Source organism: Diadema antillarum, unplaced genomic scaffold, assembly GCF_040938485.1.
Source record: "Diadema antillarum isolate AM-2024a unplaced genomic scaffold, OU_Dant_1.0 scf00000111, whole genome shotgun sequence".
NCBI classification, from domain to species: Eukaryota; Metazoa; Echinodermata; class Echinoidea; order Diadematoida; family Diadematidae; genus Diadema; species Diadema antillarum.
Window position 1 is genome coordinate 855,845 of NW_027271000.1, and position 18,097 is coordinate 873,941.

Genomic DNA, 18,097 nt, shown 5'->3' on the forward strand with positions numbered 1-18,097 from the left:
ACTTTATGTGCCACGTTTGCACACTATGAATCAAGTAGACGGCGTGCCAAGTTTGCATATATTCTGCTCAAACGTACAAACCCACCCAAACTGATCGATGAATCACTGAATGCCACAGTATGATATAATGAAAACATATTTCGCGATTCCATTCCATGTCGCATCAAGTGGTGTTTCGTACTGGATTTGTGAGTAAATTCTGAAATTTCTGTCACTGTTTTGTGTGCAAAGGTCATGCCTAATGTATCTGCTGGTCATTTGATAGAAAAACAATCATAGATGTGTCATGCAATATACATCAAAGCAATGCTTGCCGTTTTCTCTGCAACATTGCACATTTCATATCCAGGGTAACAGAAATCTATAAAAGTTATGTAAATTTGAAAAAAAGAAAGAAAGAAAGCAAGACTACGTTGCTTTCTCAGAATAATGTGGCACGCAGTGGGCTTACACCGCAGCATGCAAAGGACAGTTTGATTTTGGTACAACACGCATTTCCCATATTCATGAGGAACAAAGGGCCAATATGTTTTTAAACTCTACCTTTTCAAAACAGTAATGATGTATTGCAACAATGGTAATGAAAAGGCACATCACAGTGTTGTAGTTTCTTGGATGTGATTGATTAAAAAACAGAAAAGAATGCAAGGGTAGGAGCTCTTGATCATGAATTTTCATTGCAAAGTACTTCTCCCTGTGAACTGAGGTAATCTCACCTACATTGTAGATTGTTTGTATGATGCATTCTTGGATGTGTTCCAAGAGGTATTTGATTGCAGACAATGATAAGCAAGGCAGCTATGTCTCTCTTTTACCTTTGAATGCACATTAGAGGAATGCCTTTAATATTTTCCTTGTTTCTCTCTTTCTTCTCCTACAGAGTCGTTATCGGTGGATTGATTTTAAACGCTGCTGAGTGACTGGAACCCCCCCCCCCCCAACAAAAAAAGGAGGGTAGTCTTCTCTCTGTGCAGCCAACAAATGTTATTAATTCCAGCCAAATGCACCCCTCATTCCTCCTCAAACCTGGAGAGGATACGTGACCAACCTCACACCAGAATTTTGCAGGCGTCAAGAAGGAAGAGTTCCTTTTTTCTCGTCACGAGCGAGCTAAGTGTGCGCTGTGCTACGTTGTTTGGACCCTAATCAGCGTAAACCTTGGGGGCAGAAGCAACTCAGACGTAGCCTCATGCATATCTTGATTGACCCGGTGTAAAATGGACGAATTGACTTGGGATTTCTCCATCGCAAGAGGAGATCAGAATGTAATTGGTGATCTTTAGCTCCAGTCACAGCTTCGTCTTCATCGTCTGAGCGGTGGAGAACAAGACTTGCATCATTTATCTGTTGGTTGGCTCGTCGTGTCCCCGGAGAATGAGCAGCATTGGGCTTAACGAGACGTGAAAACCAGTTCGCCTTGGTTTTCCGTGAAGCAAGCTAGGAGATGATGTGCTGGAATGGGAAAACTACAAATGGGTGCTAAGACAGTGATGAAATGCATTGAACACACTTTCGTGATGTGATATAATCTATGTCTGTGTCATATTTTTTTGAGTTATATTTTCATCTCGGCATTAACTTGCTCAGAGTCAGGTTTGTCATGCATCTGAACTCTCTTCAGCACATTTATCCTCAAACAAGAGGTAGAAGAAAAACTGCATGAGAAAAGTTATAGTGAGAACGGAGAAACGCTTTTCAGACGGACTGCTACAACTGGTGATGATAGCGATAAACACTAATAAGAATGCTGATGCATTCCGAGGTTACTGTGCAAATAAGGAATCATGATGGTAGCTGTTTTCATTCAAGTAGTGCCAAACAGTGACTAGTAAGAGGTTTGTGCTTACCTTCCTTCTGCATCCTAGCACTGATTTGCCCCACCTGCTTGGGGACAAATTGAGATGAATGTCTCTGACGGGGCGAAACGGACGTTCGATCCCCTCCAACGGCAAACTGAAACGCCCCCACCCGCTGGTGAGTCACGCGGCACGGCACCCTGCGCACAACGCTTACTACGCTTCCCTGGGTGGGAGTGGCCAACTTGACCTCTACCCCTCCCCCGCTTTGCGCCACCACCACCTGCAACGATACCACAGCCGCTACCACTCCCTCCAGGGCCACCAGCCACCCCGTCAGAAAATGTCCAACGCCTCGCGGCAGGTCGGCACCCGCCGCCTGCCTCCTCTACCGGCGCCGAGCAACGGCCGACGCCCCCAGCCGACTAGCCCCCATGGGGTCGGTAAGAGCAGCATCGGGGGTTCATCCACCTACCACGGAAGCCAGACATCCAGTGCCAGGAGCCGTGGGGGCAGCAGCACCTCTAGTCACTCTGGAGTCAGGGTGAACATCAGCTACGACATGATCGTCAAAGGTATGTGTATATCCTACAACCTAATCTCTTCTTTCCACATTGTCCACATTCCATCCTCAAATGTATCCTCTTTCATTGGCACATTTATTTATATGACACAGTAGCCAGATTCACACACAGTAGTTATCGATTTAAAAAAAAAATGATTTTATTTGCCACTGCATGTTCACAAACACTGCACAGGACAAATTATCGTGAGTGTCGTGGAAAAATTTAGCTGGAATAAAAAAAAAGATCGCTCATCACTTTGAAGCCCTTTGAATCTCCAGAATGCAAATGTGACCCTGGTCATCCTAGTTGATGGACCTCCTGAGGGAAAGTGCATTATGGGCTTAAAGATGTATATCGATGGTTCCTTTGTGTACCATTCATACACACACTGTGCACTACAAATATTCGTTAAATGAGTTAAAGGACAAGTCCACCTTCATATACAAGTGGATTGAGTGAAGGCAACAATATTAGTAGTACACATCAGTGAAAGTTTGGGGAAAATTGGACAATCCATTCAAAAGTTATGAATTTTTTAAGTAACTGCGCGGTCACTGCTGGATGAGAAGACTACCACAGTGTATGATGTCACATGCGTACAACGATATAAGGAAAATAAAAAGAGAATTTCGCAAAACTTTACTTTTTGAATAAAGTGCACATTTTTCTTCGACTTGTTACTGACGTATGTTAAGGGTAATATTATTCCCCCTGCTTTCTCAAAGAGAGAAGTCGAGTGTTCTTTTTTTATGCGAGAAAATTGAAAATGTTTTGAATTCTTAAAATTCTTTCTTTATATCGTTGTACACATGTGACATCACAAGCTATAGTAGTCTTCTCATCCAGCCGAGACTGAGCAGAAACTTCAAAAATTCATAACTTTTGAACAGATTGTCCGATTTTCCTCAAACTTTCTCTGATGTGTTTTACTAATAATACTGCATTCACAAACCCACATGTCTATGAAGGTGAACTTGTCCTTTAAAAAACAAAATCAAACAGGACTGATTTTTACAGAGCAATGCATATCACAAGAGGTGATTATTTTTGTGTGCGTTCACACATAAGAATTACAATGTAATGTTTTTGCATGGTACTGCAAAAGATTTTCAAAAACCGATAATTTGGGGTTTGTGTGAGTGCAGCTAGCTTATTTGTTTCCTTTGCAAACACAAACGGTGCTGCCCACTAAGCATTGTTCCTGTATAGTATGCCAGCTTGTGCATGTTCCTGATTGGAAAATCACAATAATGTAATAATTACGATTGTGTTTGATTGTTACAAGGATTCTGTTGAAAACATTGCCATTCATACATTGATGGGCTTTCAGTTTATCATGGGATAACCCTTGATCCTCTACAGGGTTGAAATAGATATGATAAGGAATAAATTACAAATGAATTACAAGGAAAATATTGATCAGAATTGCAGGAAAAATGTTAAGAATTAGTATTTTGTGGAGATGTTTGAGACATGTTGTGTGTGCTTTTGAAAGAATGTGTTCTCCAGATGGCTGTTTCTTTTGTATGCCAAAAAGTTATTAAGAGGTACACTCCTCCCCCCCCCCCCCCAGAAACCAATACAGTACAGTGTCCGTCAGTAATTTTCTATTAGTGTACTTAATACCATACTTAATGGATGTTCTATTGAGAAAATTTCTTAACATGGGTAGACATTGCACTTTGAAGATATTTACTTTGAAACAGAAAGTTGGACATAGTTAGGCTGCCCCCGATGATACTACCCGGTGTAGATAAGATCCATCAGTTTGTGATAATCTGATCACATTGGCATAGATGAGAATCACCTCTTTCTATTGATCATCTCAAGCGTGCAATCGTCACTTCAAGCTAAGGAGGCAGGGATACCTGTGAGTACGGTACATTGAACAAATTGGGGCAGGCGTTATTGTAACTTTCAAACTTGGCTCCCTCGTATCGGCACTCGAGAATCGCCGGCATTTTCTGCTCCGGAGGACTCTTCTCCTCAATGCTCTGTCGCCAGGGTTACGCTGGGTATCATCTTAAGATGGCATCCGCGAAAAGAGCAAAAAGATGAAAGTTTGCCTCCCCCCCCCCCCCCACTCCATTTACCCTGCCACCAGGGATTGTGGAGCGTCGGTCCCTATAGTGTAACACATCCCCTCTAATTATGCCGCAAGCTTTTAATGAAAGACCCCTCCGATGATTTAAGCCCTCAGAACAGCCTCGGCACAGCATCCTTTCTTACCCCTTTTTTGCCATAAAAGGTTAAGATTCCAATCGGCTTTCAGGGAGAGAGAGAGATGGAGGGAAGGAGTGAGAGATGCAATTCAAGCTCTCGTGGGAGTTTATCGTTCTCCAGTGCTGGTGTTTCCTCGTTTGTGTTAGCCATATGAGGCCTTGTGGATGCTGATGAAGCTGTTCTGTTTATCCATTCCCAGCAGCGTGTTTATGTTTCATGAACATGGAGAACATGTAAAGAAAGCAGCACCAACTCCAGAATTCAAAGTGTAACGTTTCCCTCTATGTTTTCTTTGAAAATGTCATCACTCACAACAAGTTGCTGCGAGTTGAAGCGGTGGCAAGATTTTGCAATTATTTTGCGGTATGCTCAAAATGTCATGTTTTTATTAATTAAGTTTGAAGATTTTTTTTCTCTCTGTAAAAGTCTCACTTCTTATCATTATCAAAGCAAAGTTTTGTTTTTTATGTAGTACAGTGCTTAATGTAAAAAAAAGAGAAGACATAAAGACAGTGCTGTTAGTTTTCCATTAGTCACATAGACTGCCAAGACAAATCTAATTTGCAAATGGAAACTGTAGCCCTTACATGAAATATTTCCCCAGAAACTTTGATGTGATTAAAGAAATCCAGGTCTGTGTAGAGTCTTCTAGAGTCAACTGAAGTTTTTTGAAGTGAGGAAGAAGTATGTTGTGACAATGGTCCAGGAAGAGAAGCATGTTATTCTAGCATGCAGGGATGTCGGTACATTGTATTGCAACGCTGCAATTCTCTTAATATGCAAACATAAATTACATTACTTTTATGACCCAAACCCCCTTGAGTATAAACTGAAGGTAAATTACTTATTGAGTGTTAATGTGTACGTATAGGTGCAGAAATAGATGAAGAGATACATGATTGATTCGCTGACTGAATCGATATATCAATGACTCGTGCAGAAATCATCCTACATCATAAATGGGAAAGAACTTGACAATATGATGGATTCAGTTTACCCTGGGGATGCTGCATTTTTACTCTTGATGAGTGATTACCATGGCGATGGAGCCTCTCTGAATGATGCATCATCATTTCATACCCATCCATGGGGGAGAATGTACCCCAATGTTTTGGTGGAGGTGGAGCGATGGCCCCCATGATGTTTGTTGACTCCGCTCTTCATTTGTGCCGCGATCGTGTTTGCCGGGCTGTTATCGACCGACGGTCTCAACGCCTCGTCTGGCGCTTTCGGGCGGCACAGGTTATACAACACCCGCCTCTGTGGCGACGCTGAAAAGAGAAAACAGTTTAGTGTAGAACTAACACTGTATACACAGAGTTGTGAATATTCTTCAGAATTTCAGCCAAAACTTACAGTTATGCAATGTTGGGCTATCTGGCTGCTCTCATTTATATGGAAAATCAAATCAATTAATCAATCAATCAATCAATCAATCAGTCATCAATACGATTGATCGATCAATCAATCAATCAATCATTCATTCAATCAATCAATCAATCAATCAATCAATCAATCAATCAATCAATCAATCAATCAATCAATCAATCAATCAATCAATCAAATCAATCAATCAGATGCTTTTCCTTCTTTTCCCCTCTAATGTTAAAGGGAAAATTTAATGTACAAAACAGGTTTGGAATCTTATCAACAAGATCAAAATTAATGATTTCTCAACAACTGTTGTCAACAACCAATAACCAATGTCAGATTGAAAAGATGTATTAAAATTTGATGTTTCGCTCTATATGTGACCACACATCACAAAACCAACAAAAAGTCGCACGCCCTGATTTTACATGAGGACTCAAAATAGGTGAAAAGCGTCAAACTAGTCAGTCTTGAGCTTTTCTTAGTTTCCTGATAGAGCAGTTGTTCTACATAAAGTTTGGGATCATAAAATAAATGGGAGTTTGTGTTTTTAGCTGAGTTTTCCAGAACACTTTTTTTTTTTTGGTGTGAGTAGTTACAGGTATGTCTCAGAGGCCCCTTTTCATTTCTTTCTTTTTTTCATACACTTCACTTTCAACTCACATGATTTTTTTAATGGATTATGCTACTGCTTCCAAAATTGGTATTGGTAATGGATTTAATGTGTTTTATATCCTGTTTTTTTTTTTTGTCCCATTCATTGCATAGCCAGCATGGCTTAGTAAGATACTTCGGAGCCTCCTTTCTCAGTACACGCTTTTTCAGAGTGTGTGCTTTTTTTCCAATATTTAGATTGGTTTAATAGGAGTCCATTTGAATGGAATTATATATCATTTAAAGCTTAAAGTCTGCTCTTTCAGAATCTGCCCTTCCCGAAAGATCCATGACTTTTTGTTGGTTTTGTGACGCAGGGTTACACATATTACATTTTTTAAATGGGCTTTTCCGACATTCATAGCATAGTACAGTGACATGGGAATAAAATCTGATAATTATACCCCCACCCACACACAGTGTATGGGGTCTTCAAAGCTGAACAATGCATTGTCATGGTAACAACATTTTTTTTTTTAGTTGCAATTAAAAGTGTACAAAAATATTGCACATCAAGCTAAACTCCCTCAGGTTTAGTGATATATGTAGTAATATCTATGTGCTGTGAAGTGCATGTCATCCTTTTGTGGTATCATAAGTAGGTGATTTTGAATGTAAAATGTACCATAGCGAGGACAATCTTCAAAAGTTTTGACCCAGTTCTAAGTTTACTGTGTCTTCCATTATATACAAGTTTTTGTTTTCTTTGAACAGCTCCTGATTGTTTTGAGTCAGATGTTCTAAAAGAGAAAGAGAGAGAGAGAGAGAGAGAGAGAGATCAGAAGAACTTTTGCCTTCACAAGTACACTTGTATGATGATAATTAGATATTATTATTTACCGACTAGATGTAAAACCTGCACTTCAAATACATCAGTAGATACCAAATCAGTGGTGAGAAATATCAAACATTTTTTTACAGAATGCAAAACAAACAAACAAACAAACAAAACACAAACAAACAAACAAACAAACAAAAAAACAAACAAATTAGCAAACAAATATCTACGCAAACAAACAAACAAAATATACAAACCACACCAAAAGTCTGTGCTGATGATACTACACCTTTAAAATGGCAGTCCTGGAGATGAAGTTAGTATTGTGTAAGAGACTTACATAATTATGCGTTATATTTGGATGATAACTCGACATAAAATAGCAACAGCCAATTATCCTGTAGTGTATTTTCATTGCCACGATCCCTGGAAACATATTTGTAAACAAAAGATAGGCACGATTTTGGTCTGTCGCCAAAAGAAGAGAGAGAGAAAAAAATATGGAAAACAGGGGAGAGGGGTTGTAAAATTTAATCAGTCATGAGAAATTGTGCAGCGAAGTCACGTAAATAGAGCACTTAGCATCAACACACAATGAGAAGGGACTTTATACGCTCATTAGGGTTATTCATTCAGTCATTCGTACAGCTCAGTGTGGTGGGTTGATGCTATTGTAAACATGGAAACTTTAATTGCACGATGACTTTCTTTGCTGAGCTACATTTAGTGAGCTTTACGTGTTTCAAATTTTGTGGATGAGAGAATAAATCTGTCATAATACCGCCCCCAAAGTATTTACATGTGCTTGTTTCTGAGAATAAGTCTGTAATAATGATATGTTATAATACTGCCCCAAAAATATTTGCGTGTACTTATTTCTGGGCAAGCTCAGTAAAGCATGAAACTAATGAGAAATTCTTACGCTGCCAAATATACCATGTTGACGATTTAAGCTGACTATTGTTTGTCGCCTTGGACAGACAACAAGAAATTGGTGGTGTTTGCTGGTTTTCTGGGGCTGTTTTAAAGGTGCATGGTCCCGGTGTTTTAGTCAAATGCGTACGCGGGCGCACGGCGCAAGTTTCCTATAGAGACCTACAGGTTGTACGCTATCGACTCCTCTTTAGCGCTTACGCTTTGGCCCACTTCCCCGAGTCGGAAGAAGTCCGATCCACTGTAGTCAGTGGTCCGATCACACTTCGGCTCATGATTCGGCTGAGGGGGATGACAGCTTTAGCAACCTTCTTTTGTGATGTCATAATAACAAGCACATATGCACGCACCCTGGCATTACTACAGACTGCGCGATGCGCAGAGAAGACAACGAAGGCAACGTTACTTAGCAACATCTACGCACTTTACTCTTGATGACAGCTCAACTTTGGTAATCTTCGTATCAATGCTAACGGTGATCGGCAGTATCATCAACAGCGCCCTCTACACTACCGGGACTATGCACCTTTAACTCTTTTTGCACCACGATGTAAATCCTCTGTGTGCCACATTATTCTGAGACTGCAATGTAGGCATGCTTTGGGAAAACATTCTGTTCTTCAAGTCTATGTAACTTTTTATACATTTTTGTTACCCTGGACATGCAATAGGAGATGTTGAGAAAATAATAAGCTTTGCTTTGGAGTAAATTTTATGACAAATCTGTTATCATTTTTCTTTTAAACTACCAGTAACTTCATCATTTTCAAGGCATGAGTTTTGCACACAAAACAGTGACAGAAACTTTAGATATACTTGCAAATATCCAATAGGTAACACTGTTTGGTATTCAATTACTGCATAATACAATGTACATGTTACAAGAATGGAATCATGAGTGATGTTTTCATTACACTGTGGCATTTGGCGATTATGAATTGTTTGGGTGGGTTTGTGGGTGTGATGAGCAAATCATACGTACAATAACATGCTGTCAGCAGTGTGGGAACGTGACACATAAAGAGTTAGAGTGGAGTGAAGCCCAAATTTTTGTGCATTATTAAGTGAATGCAGCAATGTAAATAGAAAAACACTGATCAGCAAAAGTTTGGTGAAAATCTGACAATCCATTCAAAAGTAAATGCATTTTGAAAGTTTTGGTGCCAGTATTGCTGGATATTAAGACTTCTACCATTCGTGAGTTTGTCAATAAATTCGTAACTTTTTGCACCGGAAATTAGCAGTTCAATTTCTTGAAAGGATGGATGGAAAGGACTGAATGAGTGCCTGAGAGTGAGCGTTGCGAGTTTGTTGAGGTTTATTTATGAGGTTATAAGTCAAACTTCCAATTCTTACTATTAAAACTTCAATTTTTGATTCATTAAAAAAACAGGACTTTTAATGTTTTTTATTGTGTTTTTCGGGCCCCAAATCTTTCTCTTGGGCCACCAAAAATTTGAATGTGACAATTTTGGTGGCCCAATCAGGCCACCAAACAAAAAAGTTAGTGTGGAGCCCTGCATAATGTATCGAAAAGGATAGAAAGAAAATATAAGAGAATTCCAAAAATTAGATGCTTTAATGAAAAGTACACATTCCTTTAACCCATTGAGGATGAGTCCCAAGTATACTCAGGCAAGTGTCTACGGGAAATGCATGTTGTAGCAAAATCAGTCCATCCTCAACGGGTTAACTTCTGACTGACATACATTGTATGTTAAGGACAATATCATTCACAAAATGTTGTAGTCTTCTCATCCAGCGATGGCGATACCAAAATGTTAAAACTTCATAACTTTTGAACAGATTGTCTGATTTTCCTCAAACTCTATCTGATAACTGATGTACATACGTACTCTATTAAATATTGCTAAAGACTGTGTTGTAAATTCACATGATCAACATACTAGGGTTTTATATGGGTTTTTCAACATCACTATCTTTCCACCGGGAGACAAAGGGACAGAATACCCACATAGCCAGGTTTGAGTGCAGCTGCTCTTTATAGGGGAAAGTGAAGAGTAATCTTTCACATGTGTAACTTTTGTTTCTGTATAACACAGAAACTCCCCTTTAAGTAAAAGTTTTTAAAGGTAAGAGTTAGAAGTTAAAAGCTGCCTTTTGTATTAAAAGTGGGGAGAGCATTAATGACCCCCTCCCTAAAAAGATAGATTATACAAGTAGGGGCAAGGTGCCTGGTGTATTAAAGACAGGGGACAAACAAATGAAAGCTATCAACGGATTCCTACATGCAGATGATATTTTGTCAGACTGTTCATCTTTTTTTTTTTTTGTCAAAAGTTCCTGTTTGCAGTTGTGTATCACACATGTGACTGAAGAAAAAAAGATGTGACATATAAGTAGGTCGCTGACACTAGCAATCTCATCATCTTGGGCAGACTATGAGCTGTATCCTGGAGATACGAAGTGTTATTTCAGAGTGCAGCAAGTCAATGTGCAAACGGCAATATGAGTGGGCGCCATCTTGCATCGGAAAAAAAAAAGAATAGATATAACAAGACCCCAGAAATGAATAAAATTGCCAACGGCCAGAGAGCGCAGACTCCCCCAAGAAAGACTCAGTGTTTCAGCGCCGAGTTTGACTAACAATGAGGCTCGCAAAGCCTTTGACATGTTTTAACTCGGGTTATTTTCGCCATGGGGGTACTAGTATTCCGCTCGGGGAAGAGAGAGAAATTGTTGACGATATGTGTGGTATTCGCAGAGCCCAGATCCCAAACTGCCTTGCTGATACCAATTTTCTTGTGTTGAGCAGTATTTGCTTCCCTGTCATGTATGATCATAATTATGCAATGGCTCTAGCCACTTTCAGAATTGTTTATGCATTACAAGCACTCAATATCCATCCATTTGACCTTTCCTTTTTCTGATTTGTTTTTTCCCTCATATTATATTTCTTTTCAAAATATTATTCATGGTTTAAATTTTATTTACTTCCATTTTGAATCCTTTTTTTTCATATGCACATTGTTTCCCATCCAAATGAATTGAAATGAAAGTGAAGGAATATTAGAGAAATTATCAATTGCATCTCTTATTTCATTGTTTCTGAATATATTCTAAAGTCACTTTTGTATAGTGTATAATCCACCAGTACTAACTGAAGTAAATACAATTCTTATCTATATAGGATTCTTTAGTGGTGCATTAACCTGTTAAGGAAGGTTTGATTTTGCTACAACACACATTTCCCATAGACACCTGCCCGAGTATACTCGGGACTCGTTCTCAACGGGTTAAAAATACATATATTCTTGTTCGCTTGATTTTCATGTGCAATATCAGTGCGTATGAAACGCATATAGGCTAATGTATCAATTCCCCATAGGATACTGTTGTTAGTGGCTGTGCAATAATATACCATTATTTGTCTTGTCTGTGAAGTATGAGTGCTTGCTGAACACTTGCTACTGTGTTACAGTGTAAATGTGCAAACTCTTGTTACAAGCATGCAAAGTCTTTCTGTGTATTAAGCTAAGTGCAAGTCACTGCTTTTACAGTTATGCCTTCTTGAGATAATGACTGTAGATGATATTATATTTTGATGGCTTTATTTCATGGAATACCTTGAAACTGCACTTGTTAGTGCCAATATTGCACGCATCTTCAATTTGTACAATATTGGCCCTAACCTGTGCAATATTCCCTGGTATCCCATTCTTTGCCATCCAATATATTAAATTTGTGACTTTCATATTGACTTTTGTGTACAGCATTAAACTGTATAAAAACAAAATTGTGCTCTGTGGGAGTTTAACGTGTGTATTACAAGATGGCCTTTGATCTTCTGTATATTAAAAGATCTTGAGGCGGCCTCAAGATTTCTATACAGTATGTGCCATAGTGTGAACACCCTGTATGCCACGTTATTCTGAGACCGCAACACACACTCTATCTTATAGGAAAAAGTTCTGTTTTTCAAAGCCACGTGACTTCTTGCTATATAATCAATGTTTATGGTAGACATGCAATGAGCAAAGTTGTAGAGAAAATTCTAAGTTTTGGTGTGTTGGAAATTTTTATGACAAATCTGTGATTATTTTTCTATCAAATGGCCAGGAGATACGTGATTGTCCTGGTGTGTGAGACATGACATCTGCAGAGACAACTGTTCGTGACAGAAAATTAGAATTTACTCTAAAAGTCTGCTATTCGGCCACACCACAATGCAAGCTATATGTGAGAGGAATGGAATCAGGAGTGAAGCTTTTGTAGTACTACTGTAGCATTTGGCGATTTATTGATAGGTTTGGACGGGTTGTGCGCATTTGAGCAAAATAAGTGAACTTGGCATGCTGTCAACTGAGTCTGGCGTGCAAACGTGGCACATAAAGAGTTTTAAAGCCATCATGTCAGCTACCAAAAAAATTCCAGCTTGGTATGACCTTGCCTGTCTTATTTTGGGTCTTCTGGCATTATAATTACAACTGTAGCTACTGTATTTATAGAGCCTGAGTCTGTGGCAGGGATTGGGTAGGAGTTGGGTTATGCACTAAAGCAGCGTCATTATGATGTATGGATACATATTTATTAATTCTCACAGCTTTACACTGTCAGGTAGAGAAATGTTGATCAAATAATGATGCTGGGTTCTATTCTGTCAGAACAATAGGCAGCTGGGAGCCAATTTATCATGTTTGCGTGAGATTTAAGATAGGGACGGTAATTTTGGGGCAATTAAGGGCATGGTGCGACCTGATAGTGAAGCCAGTACTGTTTTGAACTGGCAGAAGCACAGACTGTATTTTGAAGTCAGTCATATTCATGCCTCCACACCAAAGAGTGTTAGGGGCACTGGACTGTATCTATGACGATTTTTATTTTCTTTTGCTTAAAAATTGTTAAGATTATCACTTAAGAAATAGTTTTAAAAAAAAGGTGAATACTTGTTTCATGCTGCAGAAATTAATTGCTTTTTTCAAATCATCACAAATGTTTTCAAAAGTGGGGGGGGGGGGGCCCACTTCCGGGTTTCATGAGCTAACAAGCAAAAAAAAAACAAAAAAAAACCATCTTTCTCATTCCACTTCCCGGATTCGTCAGCTGACAAGCAAAAAAAAAAAAAAAAAGTCTTCAACACAAAAACATAACCTTACTGCGCTCACACTTCAAGAATCTATCTATTTCTTTTGAGTGCCACTTACGCACTTTCGGTTTAAAAAAGTGGGGGGGGGCCCAAAGTGGTGACACCTTATGTATTCCTTTGTATGATGCAGAAAAAAAAGAAAGTGTGGGGGGGGGGGCAAGCCAATTGGCACCAAACACACAAAGAGTTATATCAAATGGATGAGTCAGCAAGGGTTGAATACCCAATGTTGTGATGATGAAGGAGAAATAGCAATATTGACATTTTTTAGGGCAAATATGTAACATGTGATAGGGGTCTCATGTCAGTTGATGGGCTGTTCATCGATTGGAATCGGTCTTGGATGCGTTGTTGCCCATGTGTACTTTTTGTGTGTGTGAAATGTAAAATCAGCTATGGCAAGCAATGTGAATACCCCCCTCCCCCCCCCCCCCATGACTTTCATCATAATGGTACAACCTTGTCTTTCCTCGTTGGTTAATGCAGAAGAAGGATAAATATTAAGAAAATCAATCTTTAGGTTTTTTCCATCAGAAATATGTGTTCTTCCCCTTGTTAAAGACAATTAATTCTGGTATCATTGTAACACTTTAAAACAGAGCAACTCCATCACATAATCAAATGTCTCCCCCACTTTTTTTTTTTGAGGGGGTGTGAAATATGTACAGTGCTCCAGATCATGATATGGTTTGGTGTTTAATACAGGGCAATTGGTACTAGTTTATGAATCAAGCAGTGTTGTATGTAATCCTTATTTCTGTGTACATGTTTCATAAAATTAGATTTTTCTTGATCGTGCATATTTCTTTTGAGAAGATGTATGCTGTGGCTTTATAATTCATAATTTCAGTCAAAAACATGGATTGAACCTCTGCAGAGGTTTCCCATTGGACAGAATTATATTTCAAGAATAATACTCCCAAGAGTATTATAGAATGTACTGAATTATAAATGGATTATGACAGTTATAAATGTACCATCAATTTTTACTCCCTAATAATAAGGAATTATGTACAGCTGTATGAAACATGGTCTTTTCCTTTGTGCGAGGGTGTTGTGTTGCTTAGATGAAAACATATTTTCAGATCACAAGTACAAATTCGTTCATGTGGCAGTGTTTTGTCTCTTAATTAACTTGTTGAGGACGAGTCCCGAGTATACTTGGGCAGGTGTCTATGGGAAATGTGTGTTGTAACAAAATCGGTCGGTCCTCAATGGGTTAATTCAAGATAGCAGTGAGAATGCCCACATCAGAATGCAGTAGAAGGTAGAGAGTGTCATGGGACCTTGCCATTGTAAAACATCTCTCATTTGCTATCTCTCAATCCTCCCGTAAAGAACAGAAAGTTAATGTGCAATTATTCATAGGATGATGTTTTCGTTTTGTCTCGGTGCAAATGTGTGAGAAACTATTTGGGTTGCTAGGATACCGGAAATGAGTGGGATTCATCCTTGGATGTAACTGCGACCAGAGGACGAGCATCGTCAATTGTCATTGCGTCAGAGTAATGGAACAATACATGATGAGAAATGTTTTCTATGTATTTCACCATTATTCTCGCTTCACAAAGTTAATTTAATACTTTTTTTTTTCTAAGGTAAATATGCTGCATCTATTAGAGTTTGTTCGCCCATGAGAAAAAGTGCACTTTAATGGTTTTATAAACACCTGGCAAAATGAAAATTTTAAATCATTATTTGCTAATAGGCCATGCAGTATATAATGAAAATGGCAAATCATTGTCACAGAAATAACTTTTTTTTTCATGTTTTAAATTTCCTGCATGTTTTTATCTTTCATTGTCATTTTTTAAAAACATTTTAGTAGGTAGGTTTTTTAAAAACATTTTAGTAGGTAGGTTTAAGGGCAATTCTAAATGGTTGAAATGTCTTGAAGATAATGTGCCTATAAAATGTAGCCAGTGTTAGATGTCACCCTTTAATGTTAGAAGGCAAACAAAATGGTTGGAAAAAATGAGAATAAAACAACAAATTCTGTATATTTTCAGTACATGTCTCAAGATTGAATCTATTAAAAAGTTGGTAATTGTTCTATTTCGTTGGATACTTTTTCCCCCCACAAATATGTGTCTGTTATTTGTATGCAAGAGTTGAGTTAGAAAATGCCAAACTCAATATTTGTATGGCTTTTACAATTTCTCTGGTGACATTGGGTCTGAAGAACTTTTTTATGTATATTGATTATTTTTATTTCATTATGACATCTCAAAAATATATTTTATTATCAGCTTGCATAATTGTGGTTTAATACATGTAGGTATAATCCTGGTCTGTTTTTAAAGCACATATTCATAAAGTCTAATTTTGTACATTTTGTTTTCATAGTATGTGATGTTTATGAATAAATTTTGGAACATGCTGAGTTACTGCATGTTTGAAATGACTTTAAATTGAAGTGAACAAAGTCTTTTTTTTCACTGACTGATGTATTTTGATAAGACATATTGAAGTGTATTGAAATTCAACCAGTAATTCTGTCATTACTGTGGACAACTATATTTCACCTATTGTATCAAGAGATATATTCAATTAGACATATTAGAGATATCTTAATTTGTAATAGGCATATTGATAGTAGACCAGCCAAACCTCAAAAAAGGCTCTAGATAAGGATTCGACGGCATTTTTTGTTAATGCTCCGTTCTCATGCTGAAAGTCTTGCAAAAATACTAAGGAATAGCGTACGCCCGGATGTCAAGCGTATTTTTGCCGAAAAATGCCATTTTTAGCTCAAAATTCAGAAGCATGTCAAAAATCACGATTTTTATTTTTTGCTTGCATTCAATTCATATTTGAATGATCTTGAGTTTCAATTGTCCCTTTTAATGAAATTACAATTTAAATGTGTTTCCTTAGCATTTTAAAAGGTCATTTTGTACAGCCATATATGGGGCTCTCAAATGTTTGGGTGTTGTTTTCTCGAAATAATATTCACAGATTAATTAACGTTCTGCAAAGTTTGTTTTTCCAAACTAATTAGATGATCTTCCAAAAGTAATTTAATGTTTTATAAAACTACAAATGCTTCTTTAATTGAATGTGTCAATATTATTTCTAGTTTTCTTGAAGATATTTTTACTTTCAATATAAACTCTGAACATGTAGGAACTCAGAAAATGCATTTTCGAGCATTTTCCAATAGCCCCGCGCTGCTTGTGTGCGCGCAAATACTTAATACGTGTGCGTACGTCTACAAAAATCTCTCGCGGGACTAGAGCTGCATGTTTCAGTCGTTGAGCTGGAAACGTGGTGACTGAAAAAGGGACTATTTCCTTTGAATGTAAGTAAATTAGTAAATAACTACATAGTTCTTTATTGCACTGCATAAGGGAACTTTAAAATCTGTTTTGATCTAACAGTTAGATATACAACTTTGATCTGAGACTTGGTAAATATCAAGGTTCAAGCGCTAGTAGAATCTAACGTTAGGCCGATGTCTTACGACTGTATTTCGCACCGATCCCGTGGGCATGCCTACCAACCCCCGGGCCGCGACCCGACAGTGCCGGCGGTGCTTGTTAGTGGAACACCGATTATTCCGTAAGGCACGTCTTGACACGGTGCGAAAAGAGACCTACATTTAATAGGTCTACGTCTAGATTTAGGTGTCTCGTTCGTTCGATCTAGGTTTCTAATCTATGGCCTCATCACATGCAGTTAGACTGAATCCTCGTCTACCGTTAGGTCTAATCTATCTAACGGAATACACTCTCTCTAACTGTCGACATTTGCTATCGTGAGGGGTTACTGTTCAGTGTTAGATGTACATGTAGGCTTACGGCTACGCCTGTTATGCAAAAACGATTATTCAATCGGGCTAGGCCCTAATCACAATAGCACTAGCACTAGCAGTTGTATAGACAGTAGGCCTACAGGCCTACGGGTACTACTTACTAACGTTAGATGTATTTGTAGGGCTAGAGCCAGGTCCAGGGCAAGGGACTGTAGTCTATACAGAAGGTGTATGTGTATGTAAACTAGATCTAGGCCTACTAACGTTTAGAGTCTAATCAAATACTAGCAAAGGTGTTAGACCTGTAAAATCTAGCGGGTCTGAAGTATAAATAGCTGGCGTCTAGAATTAGGATCTAATCTTAGTCAAGATCTGGGCCACTGATTCTACCTAACGTTAGAGGTCTCTAGTAACCTACTAGATATCTAGGCAGTTTTGTTGTAAAGACCCAGCTAACAGGGCCTAGCTAGACCTAAGTTTAGACATCTAGAGGTTCTAAAATCTATGCATATATCTAACGTTATTCTAACTTTTGATGTAAGTAAAAGTTCACGTTAGATCTAACATTTCTATCTTGATCTAACAATAGAATATCCTAACATTAGCTCTAACAATACTAGTCTCGAGAGCAGAGGTCTAAGGTTGACTCCACTCTTTATGGTACTGTAGACCTATGGGCTTAGAAAAAGAGTCTAGGATTTAGGCCTAGGTGTTTTATATGTAAAAGCAAGTCTACAACTAAGTGATCTTGCCATTCGAATATGCCCGAAAGAGAGAGAGAGAGAGAAAGTGTTCAGTCTTGACTGCCAACCTCTCCTAATCTGTGAATCATTTACATGTACTCTTCTAGTTTACAAATAGATCTAGTCAAAAAGGAACTATTTAGAAATGTCTTTACTCATAAGTACCAACTTT

General features: G+C 38.3%; 1 protein-coding gene across 1 annotated transcript in view; it reads left to right on the forward strand.

Annotated features, from left to right (window-relative positions):
- Positions 1–1,557: 1,557 nt before the first annotated feature.
- LOC139719500 (probable 3',5'-cyclic phosphodiesterase pde-5) overlaps positions 1,558–18,097 on the forward strand; it is a 130,418-nt gene continuing 113,878 nt past the window's right edge. Inside the window, exon 1 of the mRNA XM_071630918.1 lies at positions 1,558–2,371. Coding sequence (XP_071487019.1) covers positions 1,906–2,371 — 466 coding nt within the window. The 5' untranslated portion in view covers positions 1,558–1,905. The remainder of the gene's footprint in view (positions 2,372–18,097) is intronic.